General features: G+C 35.0%; 1 protein-coding gene across 7 annotated transcripts in view; it reads right to left on the bottom strand.

Moving 5' to 3' along the window:
* Nucleotides 1-22,609, bottom strand: part of LOC412818 (NMDA receptor 2) — a 311,909-nt gene that overhangs the window by 58,507 nt on the left and 230,793 nt on the right. For 6 of the 7 annotated variants that reach the window (XM_026441777.1, XM_006569470.3, XM_006569473.3 and 3 more), the window contains exons 4-7: nt 9,057-9,235; nt 7,504-7,918; nt 3,808-3,988; nt 2,118-2,256 (exon numbers count right to left, since the gene is read on the bottom strand). In XM_026441777.1, coding sequence (XP_026297562.1) covers nt 2,118-2,256; nt 3,808-3,988; nt 7,504-7,918; nt 9,057-9,235 — 914 coding nt within the window. Of the gene's footprint in view, nt 1-2,117; nt 2,257-3,807; nt 3,989-7,503; nt 7,919-9,056; nt 9,236-17,213; nt 18,184-22,609 lie in introns of all 7 variants that reach the window. The other variant, XM_026441779.1, reaches the window with a different exon arrangement.

Genomic DNA, 22,609 nt, shown 5'->3' with positions numbered 1-22,609 from the left:
CTCAATTTCTACTATCCTCTAAATCTAGTTTTTTTACACTTCTGAGAGATGTAAAATCTATTTATTATCGATCAATTTCTATTATCTCCTAAATCTAGTTTTTTTAGACTTCTGAAAGATAATAAAATCTATTTATTATCGATAAATTTCTATTCTTCTCTAAATCTGAATCAAACAAAAATTTTAAAAGATGTAGAAGCTGTTAATGTCACGCATGAAAGCATCTGGATCGAAACTCGAGTTTGAATTTAATCCTCTTTGCATCGGGAATAACATTATATCGTAATGACAATTGGCGCGTGAATATCCAACTCTATTTATTATACAAATCGATCAATTTCTACTCTCCTCTAATCAAACGAAAGGTGAAAATTTTCTACATTTCTGAAACATGTAAAATCTATTTATTATCGATCAATTCTCTAAATCTAGTTAAACGAAAAGTGAAAAATTTCTACATTTCTGAAAGATGTAAAATCTATTTATCATCGATCAATTTCTATTCTCCCCTAAATTTGAATCAAACGAAAGGTGAAAAATTTCTACATTTCTGAAACATGATCTATTTATTAAAATCTATTTATTAATCGCTCAATTTCTACTATCCTCTAAACCTAGTTAAACGAAAATTTTTATACTTCTGAAAAATCTATTTATTATCGCTCAATTTCTATTATCTAATTTTTTTACACTTCTGAAAGATGTAAAATCTATTTATTATCGATTAATTTCTACTATCCTCTACTTAAACGAAAAATGGAAAATTTTTATACTTCTGAAAAATGTAAAATCTATTTATTATCGCTCAATTTCTATTATCCTCTAAATCTAATTTTTTTACACTTCTGAAAGATGTAAAATCTATTTATTATCGATTAATTTCTACTATCCTCTAGTTAAACAAAAGATGAACAATTTTTATACTTCTGAAAGATATAAAATCTATTAATTATCGCTCAATTTCTATTATTCCCTAAATTTGAATCAAACGAATCAAAAATGAAAAATTTTTACATTTCTGAAAAATGTAAAATCTATTTATTATCGATCAAACGAAAGATGAAAAATTTCTACATTTCTGAAATGTAAAATCTATTTATTAATCACTCAATTTCTACTATCCTCTAAATCTAGTCAAACGAAAGACGAAAAACTTTCTATTGTAAAACATGGTAGAATACGGTGATCGTTAATGTCGCGGTAAAGCAGTTTCGATCGAGACTCGTGCCTCAATTTCCAATCCTCTTTGCATAGGGAATGTCGTTATATCGTAACGGGGGGATGACAATTGGCGCGTGAACCCGCGAAAACGCGCGAATCGAGAATCGATACGGTCGGGCGGGGTAGGTATGCCCTCGATCAATAGGAAGCCGGACGTTAATTAAACGTCAAATGCATCCATTAGAAAACGAAGTTTCCCCTCTGTGAAATCCCGATTCTCCCCGATTCTCGTCGATCCAAACCGACGTGTAATAATATTTTGACGTGAATCCCCTCCCTCGTTATCGAAACTATGTTCGCGGTTTATTCGAATTTCATCTCTCGATGTATCCCGTTTCGATTCTTTCGTTCCAAGATTTTATGGAATCTCCTCTTCCTTTCGACTTTCGATTTCAATTCCCTTCGAATCGTGTCGAGGATCCTCGAGGATTCGATCGACACAAGCGTTTTCGTTATCGGGGAGAATGAATTCTCAAGCGCCATTTGCGATGGATAATAATTGCACAAGGAAACGATATATCCTCGTGTTTATGTAAGGATTGAACTCTTTTCCATATTGGATTGGATTATTTTTAACGGAGTTTTACAAAGTTTTGCAAAGACGTGCAACGTAAATTCGATAGAAAGAATAGGATAATCGCGATGATACGAAGAGATTGCAGAGTTCGAACGTGAAGAGAAATTTAGAGAGGATTCGAATTCTTTTTCGCCAACTTTCGTTTCCCTTCCAAATTCCCCCGAATCTTCGAGGAAAACTAATATTTTCCAACTTGGATTCTTTGCTATTTCGCTGATTCGTTCGGTTTCTTTCGATTGCTCGCTGATCTACGCGAAAGCTACTCGTGCAAGGACGGGAATAATTGCGTGGGTGGCGGATGTTTTCTTGCTTCACTCACCTCCTCCCAAACAAGTTGTTTGCTCAACCCGGGACGAAGATTCATGATTTTCAGTTCGGCCGACTTCAGAACGCCATCTTGGGTGAATTCGACGTTAGGCTTCCCCTGGTCCCCCTCCACGGACACGTTCTTCAAATACCTGGAGGAAGTGTCATTCTCCTTTGAAAACAGCACGACATATTATATCCGGAATTTTTCGCAACTTTTTGTTTCATCAGAAGGGAACAGAAATTTTGGAATTTTTTTTTATAGAGGATGCACGAGTTCTGATATTTAAACTCGTGTTACTATATTTCTTTCTTATGAATAATTCCACTCAAAGATCCATTATTATCCATGTTTATATTATTTAAGTTATTTACTATTATATTACTGTTTTATTACACTCTTTTCTTATAAATAATTCAAAGATCTTCTAATCCTTCGACCAAAAGTGAACAGAAATTTTGGAATTTTTTTTTATACAGGATGCACAAGTTCAGATATTTAAACTCGTGTTACTATATTTCTTTCTTATGAATAATTCCACTCAAAGATCCATTATTATCCATGTTTATATTATTTAAGTTATTTACTATTATATTACTGTTTTATTACACTCTTTTCTTATAAATAATTCAAAGATCTTCTAATCCTTCGACCAAAAGTGAACAGAAATTTTGGAATTTTTTTTTATACAGGATGCACAAGTTCAGATATTTAAACTCGTGTTACTATATTTCTTTCTTATGAATAATTCCATTCAAAGATCCATTATTATCCATGTTTATATTATTTAAGTTATTTACTATTATATTACTGTTTTATTACATTCTTTTCTTATAAATAATTCAAAGATCTTCTAATCCTTCGACCAAAAGTGAACAGAAATTTTGGAATTTTTTTTTATAGAGGATGCACAAGTTCAGATATTTAAACTCGTGTCATTATATTTCTTTCTTATGAATAATTCCACTCAAAGATCCATTATTATCCATGTTTATATTATTTAAGTTATTTACTATTACATTACTGTTTTATTACACTCTTTTCTTATAAATAATTCAAAGATCCTCTAATCCTTCGACCAAATAAATTTACACATATCATACTCGTTATATTTGTATCATTTAAGTTATTCACTATTATATTACTGTTCTATTATACTTTTTCCTTATGAATAATTCCGCTCAAAGATCCTCTAATCCCTCGATCAAATAAATCTGATCGCACGACTTACTTATATCATACTTTTTCCCCCTATGAATAATTCCACTCGAGGATCCTCTTTCATAAATCCTTCGATCAGATAAATCATTTGGAAACAACTGGTTTCGAATAATTCCAAGAATTTCAACAATCAATTTATTCATATAATATATTCGTACGCGGTCAAGTTTTGCTCGTTCGAATAACCGCGAATCGCCAGAATTTATCGAGAAATAAATTCGTATTCGATTAATCATAATTTACGATCAACGTGGAATCGTGGTAAACAACGATCGAGACAAAGTGAATTATAATTTTTTTAAATCTTTGTTATCCACTCGATTTGTCGCGCGATTATCTGGATTTAATCGACCGATACATCATCGCATAAATCTTCTACTCTATCGTTCGTTATTATCGAATTTTCGAATTTTTCTCTCTCTCTCTTTTTTTGAAAATCCATCGAGAGAAGAAGAAGAGGATCGATCGAGATTTCTCTTACTTGAAAAACAGATCTCCGGTGTTCCACCGGGATTCCCTCCCCTCGCAGCTCAGCTTCGTGTTGAGGGTGTAATCCTTGTTCGCGGGATCGTTCAAGAAATCCTCGGCCCCGTTCGCGTAAACTTTCACAGCCGTCGTGATCTCGTTCACCAGACTTTCCGTGCTCGTGTCGAAGTGCACACCTGAAACGTACATACGTTCACATTTTTTCGCAAGTGGAATTATGTCCGGAAGAAGCTGGTTTTGGATCGAGGGCGAAGGACAGGTTGGACAGGAATTCGCTCGAATGGATTTAATTAAAATTCTTCCCCAAACGATCCAGTATTCTCGAGCAGTTTTTTTTTGGAAACGTGCGTTGATCGAGTATTCCATTCGAGAATATTTCTATTGGAAAAGCTTAAACTTGTCGTTTTCTTCCTTTGATTATATTATTTAATTTATAATATATTTATTATAATATATAATTTCATTCGAGAATATTTCCATGGAAAAAGTCAAACTCGTCGTTTTCTTCCTTTGATTATATTATTTAATTTATAATATATTTATTATAATATATAATTCCATTCGAGAATATTTCCATGGAAAAACTCAAACTTGTCGTTTTCTTCCTTTAATTATATTATATAATTTATAATATATTTATTATAATATATAAAAATATATTTAATTTAAAATATATTTATAATATATATAAATATATTTATTTACAACGTAACACTTTATGAAAGATTATTTAAATCGTCATGAGAATTTAGAAAATCACACCATTTTTCTCCAATCTGGAAAAAATTATACTCTCGAAAATATCGATACGATGATTTTATTAATTTCATTAGCTTTAAAGAAATTGGAGAGCGAGAAACGTCCATATTTGCAAACGGAACTCTTCTCCAATATTTTATTCTCATCATCATAGAGGTTGCGAGCGAGAGCTCCGTTTTCGTTCTCTAGCTTCGATATCGACGATACGCGATACCCCTGTGCGCTATGTTAGTTGTAGGGAAAGCTAGAAAGCTTTGAAAATCGATGAGCTCGCAAGGGGACGAGTAGGACGCGCGGGTACAAAAATTCGCGGAACATTCGTCGATATTCCTAGCTTGCAACCCTCTTTCTTTCTTCCCTTTTGTTCCTCCTCTCGTATTTTCGTCCCTCGATAGATTTACACACGAACATCCTCCTCCTCTCCTTTTTCTTCTTCTTCTTCGCGCGAAAATATTGAATTCGAAAAGCTCTCCATCGCTCGAGCATTATTTGGGCTGCCTCGAGATTGGGATTTCGCTGGGAACGAAGTGGATGTATGTAAAGGATGTCCCAAGATTTGAATTAAATATAATTATTTTTAAGATATTGTTGTATCGTATAACGCTCCATTTTTATTAACTTTAAACTCTCAAACTGTTCTTTTTTCAATTGCCAACAACTTAATGCAAAAATGGCGGCAAATTCAAATCTTGTGTAAATTTTGGGACACCCTTTACATCTCGAGAAATATTAGGAGTTAAAGGGGATGAAGAGAGAGAGAGAGATTTTTGTTCTTTTTTCAGGGTTGCCAATAATTAATGCAAAAATGGCGGCAAATTCAAATCTCGCGTAAATTTTGGGACACCCTTTACATCTCGAGAAATATTAGGGGATAAAAGGGATGAAGAGAAAGAGAGAGAGAGATTTTAAATCTCTCTTTAATTGTTGTTCGCGTAAGCGAAAGGTGGAAGAAGAGAGAAAAAAAAAGAAATGAAAGAATATTTTCAACACGTTGATCTTTATGATATAATAATTTCGTACTCGAAATTTTTCCTACGTTGCACTCGTCGAGCGGGCAGTTTCTTGAAAGGGCGATTCAACGAGGAGAAAAAGGAGAAGGAGGAGGAGGATAAGAATCACGGAAATCGGGAATTGATGCCTTCCTGGAGATTCCATCGTTCTGGGTCGCCACCCTTCCAAGGGAAAATAAATTCATGGAATTCTGTTTTCCACACGCTCCAACGGAGATCTTTTCGCTAAAGGGATCATCTCGAATTGCGATAATCGAATTCTATTTATCTTTATCGAGCGAAAAAAAAAAGAACGAGGCGGAAAGTTTAAAATTTAAACTTCTAAAATTTTTGTTAAATCTGACAAATTCTTCTCAATACCTAATTATTCCTAATATATATATCAATATAGGTAATTATACCTGAAAAATTCTTCTCAATACTTAATTATTTTTAATATATATATTAATATAGGTAATATAGGTAATTATACTTGAAAAATTCTTCTCAATACCTAATTATTCCTAATATATATACTAATGTAGATAATATAGGTAATTATACCTAATATAGGTAATTATACCTGAAAAATTCTTCTCAATATACCTAATTATTCCAATACCTAATATATATATTAATATAGGTAATATAAATAATTATATCTGAGAAATTCTTCTCAATACCTAATTATTCCTAATATATACATTATATATATACTAATATAGATAATATAGGTAATTATACCTGAAAAATTCTTCTCAATACCTAATTATTCCTAATATATACATTATATATATACTAATATAGGTAATATGGGTAATTATATCTGACAAATTCTTCTCAATATCTAATTATTATTCCTAATATATATATTAATATAGGTAATATAAGTAATTATACCTGAAAAATTCTTCTCAGTAATTCTTCTCATTCTCTAATTATTCCTAATAATATAGGTAACATAGATAATTATAATATATATTACCTGATATAGGTAATTATACTTGAAAAATTCTTCTCAATACTTAATTATTCCTAATATATATACTAATGTAGATAATATAGGTAATTATACCTAATATAGGTAATCATACTTGAAAAATTCTTCTCAATATACCTAATTATTCCAATACCTAATATATATATTAATATAGGTAATATAAATAATTATATCTGAGAAATTCTTCTCAATACCTAATTATTCCTAATATATACATTATATATATACTAATATAGGTAATATAGGTAATTATATCTGACAAATTCTTCTCAATATCTAATTATTATTCCTAATATATATATTAATATAGGTAATATAGGTAATTATACCTGAAAAATTCTTCTCAGTACCTAATTATTCCTAATAATATAGGTAACATAGATAATTATAATATATATTACCTAATATAGGTAATTATACTTAAAAAATTCTTCTCAATACTTAATTATTCCTAATATATATATTAATCTAGGTAATATAGATAATTATACCTGAAAAATTCTTCTCAGTATCTAATTATTATTCCTAATATGTATATTAATATAGGTAATATAGATAATTATACCTCAAAAGTTCTTCTCAATACTTAATTATTCCTAATATATATATTAATATAGGTAATTATACCTGAAAAATTCTTCTCAATACCTAATTATTCCTAATATATATATATATAGGTGATATAGATAATTATACCTCAAAAGTTCTTCTCAATACTTAATTATTCCTAATATATATATTAATATAGGTAATTATACCTGAAAAATTCTTCTCAATACCTAATTATTCCTAATATATATATCAATATAGGTGATATAGATAATTATACATGAAAAATTTTTCTCAATACCTAATTATTCCTAATAAATGTACTAATATAGGTAATTATACCTAATTATACCTAATATATAATTACAGAAATGTTTAGAAATGTTACGCTTACCCAACATCCCGATTGGAAATTGGCTGGGCGTCTGCAAGTTCTCGATCACGCTCTGCGTCACCACCCAAACGTAATTCTCCCCCGTGATTTTGTAATCGTGGGCAGCGCCCAGTATCCTGATCGCCTCCTCCCTGGTCGAATACAGGAGCATCACCCTCGACTCGCTGTTCACCAATTCCATGAGATCGCGGGGATCCGTGACCAGGATCGCGTTCAATATCGTGAACTTGAACGTGTCCTGCATCTCGGATATTCTCTCGCGGACCGCTTGCACGAAATCGTCGTGGCCCGCTATCTGCGAGGTGACCACGCTGAATTGATGCCACTTGTACCTCTCGAGGATGCTCAGCATCGCGGCCGTTTGATGCTCCAACGATGGCGCCAGCTGTAACTGCAGATTACTCTGCGACGCCCTCTGCAACCGCCATCCCACCTCTAATTACGAACACGGTGGCGAGAAAATCACACGTGAGCGACGTCGTGGGAGGAATGGGAAACGATTTCGATCGGAAATGAGGAAGATGAGGAAGGATGCGTTCAATGGAGGAGCAAGTGGAGAGGAGTAAATTGTTTTGTGCACAGTGGTTCGAATAACTTGAAAGATAATTGTCTCGATACAATTATTGTGCATTGAAATTTTAAAATATTCTTTTTAAATGGATTATACATATAGGATAATTATTAAGAAGTTAAATTTTAATTTTATAATGGATAGGACATCTCGAAATATCTGTTTTAATTTAAATCGTTGTATAAGTTCTTTTTTGTAAGTTGAAGTAATTATTTCATATTCTCTTTTTCAACGTTCGTTTCTTTAGAGTATCTTTTTCAATTCTTCGTTTTTTTCAAGTTGCTACAACTTTTTTGTTTAGATATTTTGCACGGTTATTTAAGGTTTTTGAATCACGGATTTGTATATTCGATCATTATCTTCTTTTCTATTCTACACCGATTGAATTTTTAATTTTTCTTTAAAGTAAATAAAAAGCGGTACTGCTTTCTAAAAAATAAATCTCCGTGTAAGCTCAAAACCGGAAAAAGAATAACTTTATTGGCTTCTTATTATTCGAACCATTGCGGCGGGTTCAAAAAGAGGAAACGATGATCGTTCAATTCGTACATAAAATAATCGCACTTTTACATCGATCGAAGATTTTTTTTTGTTAACGTTAAAAAAGCAAATCAATCGATCCACTTTTCGTTTGATCGAATTAACTTAAACCATTAATCCATTTTGCCAATGGAACATCATGGAAATATTAATTTTGGAATTCTTCTAAAATTAAGAAATATATACTCGTACAAATAAAGTCGCATATCGCGTGGAAATGAAACGAAATAAACGGGATGGATAAAAACGATCTCGAAACGATGTAAAAATACCGGAGAAATTCCATCTGAAAATCGAAAGTGGAAAGCTTTTATTTTCCATCTCTTCCCCCGTTCATCGTATACGAGAACAATTTCGTTAAAGCTGTACACTTTTTTCCTTCCCTCTTCATCTTCTCCATAGCCGAGAGAGGAAAGGGAAAGGAAGATTTGCATCCACTCACTCTCTCCAATCCCGAGTTATCCGCGTTCCACGCGATCACCGGAATCCCCAAGTAACCGGCCAGCTGCAGAAAGTATTGGGCGCTGGCCGTGCTCCGCCCGTACTTCTCGTAGTTCATCAGGTACAAGATGGCCGACACGTTTTTCGGCAGGAAGTCGTTGCACAGCGATTTCAAGATCTCTGAAACACGAGAGGGCCATCTTTTTGGAACGAGGATCTAAAATATTCGAGATGTTTCGTTCACGAGTTCGCGTGTTGCAGAAATATTAATGACGAGAATTCACAATTTAAAGACACACGGTTAAATAAAATAATAGGATAAGGAAATGATCACAAGTTCTTTCTTGAAAAACAAATAATAAGTATTATTGTAATATATATAATAGTATAATAAAATAATGAAATAAGGAAATGATCACAAGTTCTTTATCGAAAAACAAGTAATAAGTATTATTATAATATATATAATAGTATAATAAAATAATGAATAAAAATAATATAATATATATAATAGTATAATAAAATAATGAAATAAAGAAATGATCACAAGTTCTTTCTCGAAAAACAAATAATAAGTATTATTATAATATATATAATAGTATAATAAAATAATGAAATAAGGAAATGATCACAAGTTCTTTCTCGAAAAACAAGTAATAAGTATTATTGTAATATATATAATAGTATAATAAAATAATGAATAAAAATAATATAATATATATATAATAGTATAATAAAATAATGAAATAATAAAATAATGAAATGATCACAAGTTCTTTCTCGAAGAACAAGTATTACGTAATAAGTATTATTGTAATATATATATAATAGTATAATAAAATAATGAATAAAAATAATATAATATATATAATATATATAATAGTATAATAAAATAATGAAATAAGGAAATGATCACAAGTTCTTTCTCGAAGAACAAGTATTATTATAATATATATAATAGTATAATAAAATAATGAATAAAAATAATATAATATATATAATAGTATAATAAAATAATGAAATAAAGAAATGATCACAAGTTCTTTCTCGAAGAACAAATAATAAGTATTATTGTAATATATAATAGTATAATAGTATAATATATATAATAGTATAATAGTATAATAGTATAATAATAGTATAATAGTATAATAAAATAATAGTAATATAAGTATATATAATAGTAGTAATATAATAATAGTATAATAGTATAATAAAATAATGAAATAATGAAATGATCACAAGTTCTTTCTCGAAGAACAAGTATTATTATAATATATATAATAATATAATAAAATAATAAAAATAATATATATATAATAGTATAATAAAATAATGAAATAAGGAAATCACAATTTCTCTTCGAAGAACAAGTATTATGTAATAAGTATTATTGTAATAAGTATAATAGTATAATAAGTATTATATAATGATAGTATTAGTCGTGATAGTATTAGGCTTGATTCGTTATAATTGTTCCAATTGTAATTGCAGATGGCGCGACTTATCGCACGTGATGAAACGAGAATACTTTCTTTTTATCTCGTACGCGTTCGATTCAGAAGACTCGAGACAACAGAAATTAATAATCTTTCCTTTCTGTCTTTCTCCCTTAACCAATTACATTATTGATTACACGGCTTCTTCTATTCGTCTTGATCTACTTTTACGCAGGTTTCGACCTACATTAATTCGATTTAACGAAGGAGTTCGATCATTTTGCACATCCGATCCGAGATAATTGGATTTAAAATCCAGATATTCCCAGTGTTTTATTTTCATCGCGAACGTGTATATCGAGACAGATAATTTTTGCGAAAAAAAGAAAGAAAAAAAGAAAGAAAGAGAGTAGTAGAACTATTGAGAACATTTTAAACTTTAAATATTAAACGTGACGTCGAACGTAATAATATTTTCCACTTATGAATATTTATTATTTAAAATATTGGGGAAGATTTCGTTGGAATATTTATAAAAAAAAAATTATTCATGATTTCGATCAGCCGGTTACAAAAACGGATAACAAAAAAAAAAGGACTCGAAATCGTTACCGTCATTCGAGTCATGGACACATCCTGACCTGTCCCACAAAACTCTTCCTCCACTTCTCGATGCGCTCTCGGTGTTGACCCCGTTTCTTCCTGTCCTCGTTCCCCCCCTCCCCCTCCCGTCCCATTATTCCTCCCACCGGTTTCTTAATTTCACTTCTCGCCCACGATACTCCTCCTCCTCCTCCTCCTCCTCCTTGCGAGGACGACTCTTATTAACCCGCGCAAATTGCGATCAATTCCATCAATCCAAGATACATCTGTTAATTATTTATTTCTTGTAGCAATTTTTTCATCAAACCTTCGAATAAATAATCCTATCTCTTCTGCAAAGAAATATAAAATGGAGAGTGAAACTTTTCTCACCTTTCTATGTTCAATATATATATATATATATATATATATATATCCATTCATCGTTACTTTAACAAGCGCTTGTTACGAAACGATTTGGCGAGGCTTGTGGCAAGAGGCGAACGTGACATCCCCTCGAAAATTTCCAACATCCGTTCCAAACTTTTCTCGATATCCGCGTGTAAATTTCGCCGCGTGATTAGCGACGTTCCTCGCATGATCGGACGAAAGATCTTTCGGATGAATCGTGTAAATGGAACGAATAGCCGGATGGAAAAGGATTTCGCTCGCTTCGACCCTTTACGAATCGAGACGATTCTGCGAATACGACGAGTGTCTCACGTGAAATCATTTCCTCAAAAATGTATTCTGAATTGTTAGAATATTTCTGGGCATCGATATGATTTATAATTGACACTGTATCATTATCTTCATCACAGGTTTCATTAACGAATACGATAATAATCAATTATTTATTGGAAATCGAATTCATCTTCATCGTTTCGTTTTCTTTTTTAGGACTTCTGAACTTTCTCAGAACGAAAGTTTTACAATACTTTGGCAACGATTGTCGAGACTGAACTTTTGAAAGTTTTGGAGGAATTTAAGGTCGAGTATCTTGTCCCTCCTGTTTTGAAGTACGAGTTTTCTCAATATGAGAAGTATAAAGGGACCTGTTCACGAATCGATGGAAAAAATTGAAGTTGAATCGAGATCGATTTGCATCTCGGTGCACCTAATAGGATAGCTTCGCTGTTGTGGAATATCTAAATGTTCGAATGTCTGAGAGAAGTTCGAAATCAAGGTGATTTAGTCTCGATTCGATCGTGGAACGAAGCCACGGGGTAAGAGTGTCGCAAGAGCTACGACGACAAAAGGGATCGAATTATTAATGGAATTAAATGGACGATAAGTGGCGAACCGCTAAACCGCTTTATCCTCTCCTCTCCGAGCTGAACGAAACCGTTCGAAAACCGGGAAGTTTAATTAAATTTATTCCATTTTTCATCAAGCTTGTTTTTCGGAATCATTTTATCGATATTTTTTATTTTTTCAGCCGGCGAGAAGCTGGTTTCACTTTTACGAAAGATAACTGTATTTCTATATTTTTTATCCTAATGCATAAGAAAAATCATCGACAAATCCTTGGATTTGTGAAAATTTTCTTCCCCACCGAATTTTCCAACGAATCGATTTTTGAAATCATTTTATCGATATTTTGCTCCAGCCGGCGAAAAACTGGTTTCACTTTTACGAAAGATAACGTTTCTATATTTTTTTTATCTATATCCGAATGTATAAGAAAAATCATCGACAAATCCTTGTATTTATGAAACTTTGGGAAAATTTTCTCGGTATAAAATAAATGTTTTCCTCCCCACCGAATTTTCCAACGAATTTTCCGCCAATGAATCGATTTTTAAAATCATTTTATCGATATTTTGCTTCAGCCGACGAGAAGCTGGTTTCACTTTTACGAAAGATAACTATATTTCTATATCTTTTATCTATATTCTTATCTATATAAGAAAAATCATCGACAAATTCTTGCATTTGTGAAATTTTGGGAAAATTTTCTCGGTATAAAATAAATGTTTTCCTCCCCGCCGAATTTTCCAACGAATCGATTTTTAAAATCATTTTATCGATATTTTTGCTTCAGCCGGCGAGAAGCTGGTTTCACTTTTACGAAAGATAACATTTGTGAAATTTTGGGAAAATTTTCTCGGTATAAAATAAATATTTTCCTCTCCACCGAATTTTCCGCCAATGAATCGATTTTTCACCACGCCTACGATCAACCCGAGGGAAAGCGCAAAGAACTTTTCGATCCTTTTTCTCTCTTTTTCGAGGAGCAGCAGCGCGAACGAAAAATTTGAGGCGACGTTTCGAGGGTAACTGGCGACATCGATTATCCGAAAGCCGCCCCCGCGCCGCGATCCAGGCCGAGCGGATTGGACGCGTGGAACGGTTTTACAGGAGGGAGAAATCCTGGTCGAGACCGGTTGATTGGAAAGTTAATCGAAAAAGAATATATACGAAACACCAACCGATGGTTATGGTTATACGTGTCTTGAACAAAAAAAAAAAAGAAAAAAAGAAAAGAATATTGGAAAGCGCATCGAAACGAATCTCGTACAACCTCGAACCTTTCTCCAAACCTTCGATCGAAGGTGATCCGTCTCGAAGGATCGAACGAGCGCTCGTGATAACCGATCGAGGCGAGGAAGAGGAAACAGGAAACGAAGCGACATCGAAATGGATGCTAACTCGAGAAACTGACAGACTACTAGGAGCTACAGGTGGATGAAAACGCCTCCGGATCCGCGGAGAAACACGTCGAGCCGTGTTTTCAACGTTGTTCTCTTGTTCTCCCCTGAAAAAAGGAGAAAAAACGTTCTCACCAGCCGAGAACACGGTTTTCACTGTATCAACTTCACTGTGATGATAATGATATCCCTCGTAGAAACACTCGTCATATTCCGTTTCGAAGGAGAAGAATTTCCTTTCATCGTGTTTGTTTCTCGACGGCGATCGAGAAGAAGCGTGAATGCTCCTCGGCTTCCTCTGGGAATCGGGCGAATTCCGCGAGCGTGCAGCCCTTCTCGTTCCAGGAATTTTTCTTAAATTGATGTTATCGTTTGTACGAGATGAGTATGGATTTTAGAGCGTTTTGGGAGAACTTTTCGAAGAGAGAGTCAGAGCTCAATTCTTGGAATCTTTTCGAAATTGTTTGAACCTTGGAATGGAACTTGTTAACAACAAACGTTGTAGTAAATCAATTTTATTACCGTAGCTCCAGGAATGAATTGGACAAGATTAGTTTTTGGAAGAGCAGAAAGAAAGCTTTGAATTTTTAGGTATTAACGTTTTTCTGGTATTAAAAATAAAGGAAATTTAATTGGAAAATTTAATCTCGGAAAAAAAAGATGGAAAGTTTGCCTGGGAATCTTTCGATCATCAGAATTGCTTTACAACTTTACAACTTCGTGATAAACGTAAATCTTCATTTGCGCGTGAACTTTATTTTCCTGTAGTCTCAGTTTTCTAATAAATCAATTTTATCACAGAGAAGAAGGAATTGAAAAAGTCGAACAAGACTAGCGTAACAAAGGAAAAAAAGGAAGCTTCGAATTTTTAGTTCCGTATTAAAACAAAAATTTAATTGGAAAATTTAATCTCGATTACCGTGGAAACTTTGCATCAAAACTTTTACAAATCCTTTCGATCATCAGAACTTTATCAGAATTTAACGATAAACATGAACCTTCATCAACACGCCAACTTTCGATCGTCTTCTGGAAACAGAGCCTGTTAACTTTGTGATAAATTTTATCACTAAACACCGTAAGAACGGATCCATGTATCTAACGATTAATGGAACATTTATAAATTTGTTTTAGATTAATTGGAAGGAACAGAAGAAGAAGCTACTCTTCGTTGCGTGACGGCCACGTGCGTCGTCCAGGGACACACTGGCGGAGGATTAAAACGGGGGCGCAATATCGCCCTGTTTTCGAGTCCGCGGCGTGGAAATATTGCGAGGCACATTTCGTGTTCCACCGGCGAAATGAATTCTTTACGACCCCCGTTTATTCCCCCGGTTATTTTTCGCCAGAGGAATGAAAGAAATTGGGAAGATGCGGGGATAATAACGGGGTTGTTCAATTCCCTGGGAATATACACGTTTCGATCATCTTTTTACGGTGATAACGCGTATACATTATTTCACACACGTTTTCGGGGATATGGCGCGTTCGAAATCAAATCCTCGTTATATTACGCCGTGAAATTATTTACCGTATAATTAAAATTATTAATAAGCTATTGAAACGGGACGTGCAATTCGTTTCGAATATCGAAATTATAATATTCGAAAGCTAGGAGGCTTATAACTCGTCTGTTGAAATTTCACTTTGAATATTGCACAAATGTCTAAACTGTTCCTATGGACCATCTACCATCCTATGACTGTATATTCGTTTATATTAGCTACTCTGGTACTTGTACTCTTTGCGAAATTTTAAAAGAAATATGATTTATGGCTACTCTGATATTTGTACTCTTTGCAGCTACCCTAAAAGAAAATACGAAGTTTAAAATTATTAATAAGCTATCGAAACGAGATGTGCAATTCGTTTCGAATATCGATGTTATAATATTCGAAGGCTAGGAGGCTTATGTTGAAATTTCACTTTGAATATTGCACAAATGTCTAAACTGTTATGGACCATCTACCATCCTATGACTGTATATTCGTTTATATTAGCTACTCTGGCACTTGTGGTACTGTACTCTTGATATTCTTTGCGAAATTTTAAAAGAAATATGATTTATGGTTACTCTGATATTTGTACTCTTTGCAGCTACCCTAAAAGAAAATACGAAGTTTAAAATTATTAATAAGTTATTGAAATGGGACGTGCAATTCGTTTCGAATATCGATTAATATTCGAAATAATATTCGAAATTCGTTATAATATTCGAAGGCTAGGAGGCTTATAACTCGTCTGTTGAAATTTCATTTTGAATATTGCACAAATGTCTAAACTGTTCCTATGGACCATCTATTACCTATGATTGTATATTCGCTTATATTAGCTTCTTTGCTATTCTAATCTTGTTTTTCGAGAAGAATGCACAAAGCGTTAGGAAAACTATGCCCGCCCATCAATTATTGCCAGGTTATATTCGAATTGTGGAGAATGAAAGAAAGGATTCACAAGCCTTGTAACATTGTGATAATCGAACGATTACTCGAATATCCAGTCCTTCAGCGAGAAAATGAAGATGGAGTTTAAAAGGAAATTTTGAAAGAAAGAAATACTTGCTTTATCTGTTGGGATGAGCTTCATCATGCTGAGCTGGACCAAGTGAAACTTTGAATATTGCATAAATGGGATTTCTAAACTGCTCGAACGACCATCTACCACCTTATGACTGTATATTCGCTTATATTATGAGCTCCTCTGGTACTTTAACTCTTTGCGGCTATTCTAACCTTGCTTTTCAGGAACAATACACACTGAGAAGAGACCAAGTGTGGCTTACTTGGTATCTTTATTTAAATTAAATTAAATCTGGAAAGCGTTAGGAAAACCATGCCTGCTCATAAATTATTATCAGGTTATACTCGAATTGTTGAGAACGAAAGAAAGGATTCACAAACCTGTCCTTGTAACATTGTGATCATATGATAATCAAACGATTACTGGAATATTCACTGCTCGAGCGAGAAAACACAAAGATGGAGTAGTTTAAAAATTTTGAAAGAAAGAAATATACTCGACTTGCTACACTTTATCTGTTGGGTTCACTGCTATGGTATTTTTGTTTAAATTAAAGATCTGGAAAGCATTAAGAAAACCATGCCCGTCCATAAATTATTGCCATTATTTATACTCGAATTGTTGAGAATGAAAGAAAGACGGGTTCACAAACCTATCCTTGTAACACTTGTGTGATATAATCGAAATCAATTACTCGAATATCCACTGCTCGAGCGAGAAAACACGAAGATAGAGTTTAAAAGGAAATTTTGAAAGAAAGAAATATACTCGACTTGCTACTCTTTACCTGTTTAATTAAAGATCTGGAAAGCTTTAAGAAAACCATGTTCAGCCTTAAATTATTGCCATTATTTATACTCGAATTGTCGAGAATCAAAGCAAGGATCGAATATCCACTCCTCGAGCGAGAAAACACTGAGGAGTTTAAAAGGAAATTTTAAAAGAAATATACTCGGCTTGCTTTACCTGATGGACTGGGAGTGAGGCTCATCATCCTGAGCTGGACCGCGTGCTGGGTGAAGTTATACTTATCCAAAAAGCTGTACGACTTGCTCTTGTTCTTCCCGTAGCTCTTGTGCAACGCGCCCACGGTGCGGTTCACAGCCTTGGTGTATTCCCGCCTGCCGAAGTTCGTGTGGGGGACGATCAGGCCGATCGTTATCGTCTCGGGGGACGTGCCGTTCCGTTTCCTCGAAGCGGGCTTCGACTCTGAGATCGTCGATCTCGAGCCGCAATCGGCCGAGGCGACGAGCGCGCCGAGGATCACGAGGACCTCGACCCGCATCTTTTCTCCTCCTCCTCCTCTTCCTTCCTTCCCTCCCTTCGCTCAGCAGGATCGAGAGAACGCGGAAACGTTCATTCTCTCTTCCCGATCTCTCGCTTCACTTTATCTTCCTTCGCCCTCTTCTTCTCCATACGAGGATCAGAGATAAATCTCTTCTTCTTCTTCTTCTCGTTTTATCTCCACGTTTATTGCGATTTTATTTCGACCCGTCTTCGATCAGCACGAGAAGAGGATAGGAACGGTGGGCGCCATACTTTTTCCGCGCTCTAGCCATCGTTCAAATTCGAAATTTCGTTATATCTAATACGAGATATATATATGTGTGTTTTTAAATCGTTCGAGGTTTGTATCGCGCGCGACGATTGAACTGAATCGAGCACTCGAATTGTCGTTGCGTTTTGCGCGCCATCCTTCGATCGAAACGAGCTTCTTCTCTTCTCTTTTCCCTTCGAAATCGGTGTTTTCCTTCTTCTTCTTATACGAGCTGTATACAAAATATCGAATCACGGATTATATCACTATCTATAAGCGACGAATATATATTAATTTCGATGGAGGAAGACGATTCGAGACACGAGAGGAACTAATCGTCGATATTCTGATGATTGCTTCTTGCCTTCGTACGAATTCGTTTATTCTTGGGAAGACTGGCTGGAAAAGAAGAAACGAACGCGCGATTTTATTTTTATATCTTGGATCCCTTCTCGTCGTCGACGGAGCCTCGAACCAAGTCGACGAGAATAATCGTAAAACGGAAGGATAATGAAACAGACGTGTGGTTTTAATTCGGACGAATGCTTTCGAATTCAAACGGGATAAATATCAATTTGTATGTTTAAAATTCAATAATTTTATTTAAATCGACCGGTATTTCGTATAAAATATTCATTTATCGTCGCCATCGAAAAATAAACTTCCCCTCCCGCCATTCTATTCGATTTATTTCATTAAAAAAAAACTGCTCCACTCGTTAAATCAAAAATATTTTTCACGCAACGACGAAACGAAATAAAAATCGAGAACGTGGAAAGGGAAACGCCCACGACAAATGGCGATCGTCGATTTCGTGTAGATCCGGAGAAACTGATTACGAGGGGGAAGATTAAGAAGAAGAAGAAGAACACGAAGATAAGATTGGGTGGAAGTAATTACGGGGGCCCTCAATTAAGCCGACGCCCGATAATTTCGTGCGAGTATCTGGGGCGTCAGAATCACAACGAGGCTAATTATTGAGATTTTCGTCAACTCGGGTGACGGGGAGGGCCCTCTCCGTGTAATTCCAAGTTAATTGGTAATTACGGGAACCTATCAACCGAGCAACCACTCGCCGATCCTTGCTTTCCTTCCTTCCTTTCATCTCCTTCCATTTTCCAATCTGCCTGTCTCCCTCCCTCCATCAAGATCGAATGCACTTTTCTTCGATCCTTTCCTTCTGTCTCTCCTCGAATGTTCCGTTAAATAATACGATTTGTCGTATATAATACGATTACTTGCAATGTTCTTTTACCTAGGAAAATATTAGCGACGAGGATATATCGGTTCGATTCTATTGGGATCGAATTGTGCCTTTCTCGAGAGATCGTTAATGGAAATCTTCGAAACACGTAAACTCTTCGCAAGAGGAGAGCGTATATATACTCGTGAAGATGCTGGTCACGTGGAGAATTTACATGCGCGGGGGATATCTCGGGGCGGAAGCTATTTTCCTCGAGCACCGAGGAAAGCGCCAACTTATTCGCGCAAGTGTGGAGAGTTCGTTTTCGAGAAATTCGAGACGACAATACACGCGTATCCCTCTATTTAATTTCCATCCAACTCTGGTTTACCTCTAATGGCGAATTCTATCCGGCAAACAAGATAAACGAAAATCTCGTTTAATTATACCGAATATACAGCGTGAATTTGACTCTTTCTTCGTTAACATCTTTCCGTCCTGCGTTAACGAAGTTTAAATTGGACGATTTATATCTCTTCTCTTCCCTTTTTTTCTTCTTCTCGATCTTGGGTCGTGATCTCGGATGAAAGGGAGCAAGGGTCGGACGAAAAGTTAAGCAATATAATATAAAGTGATTATAAATCGATGTTAAACTTCCGTTACTTCTACTTCTTCTTCTTCTTTTTCTTTCTTTTCTAGGTTAATATAGTTTTAAAGAAAAAAAAAAGAAGATGGAAGAGAGAAGTTGATATTATCTCTTTGGATCATGAAGCTTAAAGTTTATCGTCATAAGGCTATCCTTATCGTTTATTATAAAACTTATCTATATATCTTATATATAATCTTAAAATATTTTAAGCAACTTGTAGCAATTCCTAGAATCCCTTGACCGGTCTACGTTACAAAGTCTGTTGCATTAATCCGTTGGAAAAGTTAAAAATTTCGAATAAAGTTACTTTTTCATCAATCACACGTTAAAATGTTCGATATTACAATTGACCCGCTTTTGAGTCATTTATTTCCTTATTAATTATTTCCGATATTATTAATATTATGTTCCGTGCAATAAGTTTATTCGTAACGTAAACTGTGTATAAATTTTCCCCATCGCCGATTACAACGTGTCAAACACAACGATAAACAATCTGTACGGAAAGCAATAATCTCTCGACCCGCGTAACGAACCCATTTCCAACGATTCGTCGGTAAACGCCAACTCCTAAACCCGACTCTCGTCTCTCCGGTAAACATGGCTATATATACATACATACATACGTACGTAGATAAGTAATCAAACAACGGAATCAGCCTCCGCAACAACAAGAGGAGAAGCGGAACGAATAGAGCGAAAATCGTGCCAACCTTAACCGTCGAAGAAAATGCGACGCGAGAGCCACCGATGTCTCCGTTCTTGTTTCGATTTCTGCCAGAATTCCCTGTGGCGCTGCAGTCGCGCAATTGCCAACACGAGCGGCCGGCTTCGCTTCGCTTCGATACAAGTTTTTCTCGAGATGTGAAATAAAAGGTCTTCTCAAAGGTGATCTTTCGATAATATTTTCGATACATTTTTATCCAAAATTCCGATCGAACGATTGGAAACACCGAACGATGAGGATATTCGGTAAAAGTGTAATTGATATACGTGTATAGGTTATGTTACGAGTTCAACTGTGTTTTCTTATTATTCGCGTTATGTTGGACACGCAGTCGACGAGACGGAGATAAATTGGAGATAAATTTCCACTGTGATAACTCGTTTGTAAGAAGACCAAGCCAATTAAGTTTAACCCAGGTAACGGTTTATATACACGGATTATTACGTCGGTTATGAACGTCGAATGAATCGAGCGTTTATTAACGGAGCGGAAAATATATCACCCGGGTTTAATTGCCACGTTTATTTGTTCCGTCCGGGCGATACGAACGGAACGGGAGAGAAATTGGAGTATTTCTTTTAACGAGAAGAACTTAATTCGTTTTATGGAGGTGAGTGACGACTTGGGTGGGAACCGTGATGCGAGCTGGGAAAACGCCTGGTCGCTGGTGCCTCGTTAGAACTCGCCTATTGCAATCGACGCTTAGTTTCTGTCTCGAGCGCGTGGAAATTAGATACGGTAACCGTGTTACCACCTGCTACCCGGTATTTCTACGTAGAGAGAGAGAGTCGTGTAAAAGCTACGAATTTTATACACAGAATGGCAACTATATCTCTAGTAGTATTTTATTTCCAATTTCGTTTCTTATCTTCAATTTAATTTTGATTTTTAAGAATTATTTTCCTCAATAATTTAACAAGTAAAAGACAATGTAATCTGTATAAATTACAATCTCCTCCTCGTTTAGTAATCGAGTGTAATTGAAAGTTTGATTTCAAGTTCGAGTAGAATTATACCCGTGTACCTTCATTTTGCTCCCAGTTACTCCTCTTAACACGGCTCTTGCAACTTGTAAGACTCCCCCTCTGCGCGGAGTCAGCAAACCGACGGATTACGATCGATTTGCCCGGTATCTGCGTGGCACCGAGATAAACCTGGATGACTCCGGCTGGAGGAATATCGATCGAAACCATTCAGATTCCTCGGAGATATTGTCAAGACCGAGAGATCTTATAATGCTCAACTTTCTAATCAAATTTAAACCCCCCCACGATCGATCGGAATTAAAGCATTCGTACGTCGTTAACGGTAAACTTTCGAACGGAATACACGGTACAATCTGTCCCTCGTGTACCACCGGTATTACTCGAGAACGTTACTCGACGAGAACCTCTACATTACGCTATTACCAAGTTTGCAAATTAATACAAACTTACGAGCATTAACGAGGAATTAATTCTCCTCCATTACGATAATTTTACGAATCGTTGTCATCAACTTTTGCGGTTATTAACGAGTTATATAACCGTTCGTCGTTCGTTTTTCGCGCGCAATCTTTCGCGCATGCGCACGAAATTTTCTTCCCAAATTTGGCACATCTTTGATACATCTTAGAGTCTCGGGAAGGCAAGATGTAAGAGAACAATTTCGAAATTATTTCAACTTGTGTAGTCTCTGAAATGATGGTTTAATTTTAAACGGAGTAAAAGCTGTGCCCGAGTATTCTGGTGGCGGTAATTCTGGGACGCTAGTTTCACCGAATTAATTTTGTTTTCCCCTAGAATGCCATTACTTCGGGTCTTTCCAATTTAAATGAATTCCTCCGCCCTCCAGTTTTTAATTTTCCTTTTTTTTTTCTTCTCCTTTCGAGAAATTATAGTTCCCTCGATATCCATTTTGCAATTATATTAATTAATCGAGATAGTGCAATGAATTGATAATTCCACGGAATAAAAGTGATTCGTTGGTTATGAAAAATAATAGAAGGATCGTAAACGATGTGGCTACGTCTCGTATGAAACCGCTCTGGTTTCTGTCAGAAGCAGAAAGTCGGAAAAGTTTCGAAACGGGAACGTTTCTCTCTGTGAAATGTTCGACTCGTGTTTTCGAACGAGATCGTATCGTATAGGAAAATATCGATTCTTAATTCTAGCTTATTTCGTCTCGAATCCCGTTTTCCAAGATTTCAAAAAAAATGTTTTCTTCCAGAGAAGAATATATTACACGCAATTTTTGATATAAAATGAATATAAGAAAAATTTGGAAA

The sequence above is a fragment of the Apis mellifera genome, linkage group LG7 (assembly GCF_003254395.2).
Source record: "Apis mellifera strain DH4 linkage group LG7, Amel_HAv3.1, whole genome shotgun sequence".
NCBI classification, from domain to species: Eukaryota; Metazoa; Arthropoda; class Insecta; order Hymenoptera; family Apidae; genus Apis; species Apis mellifera.
The sequence above is the reverse complement of the archived record's forward strand: the minus strand, read 5'-3'. Positions and strand labels throughout refer to the sequence as shown.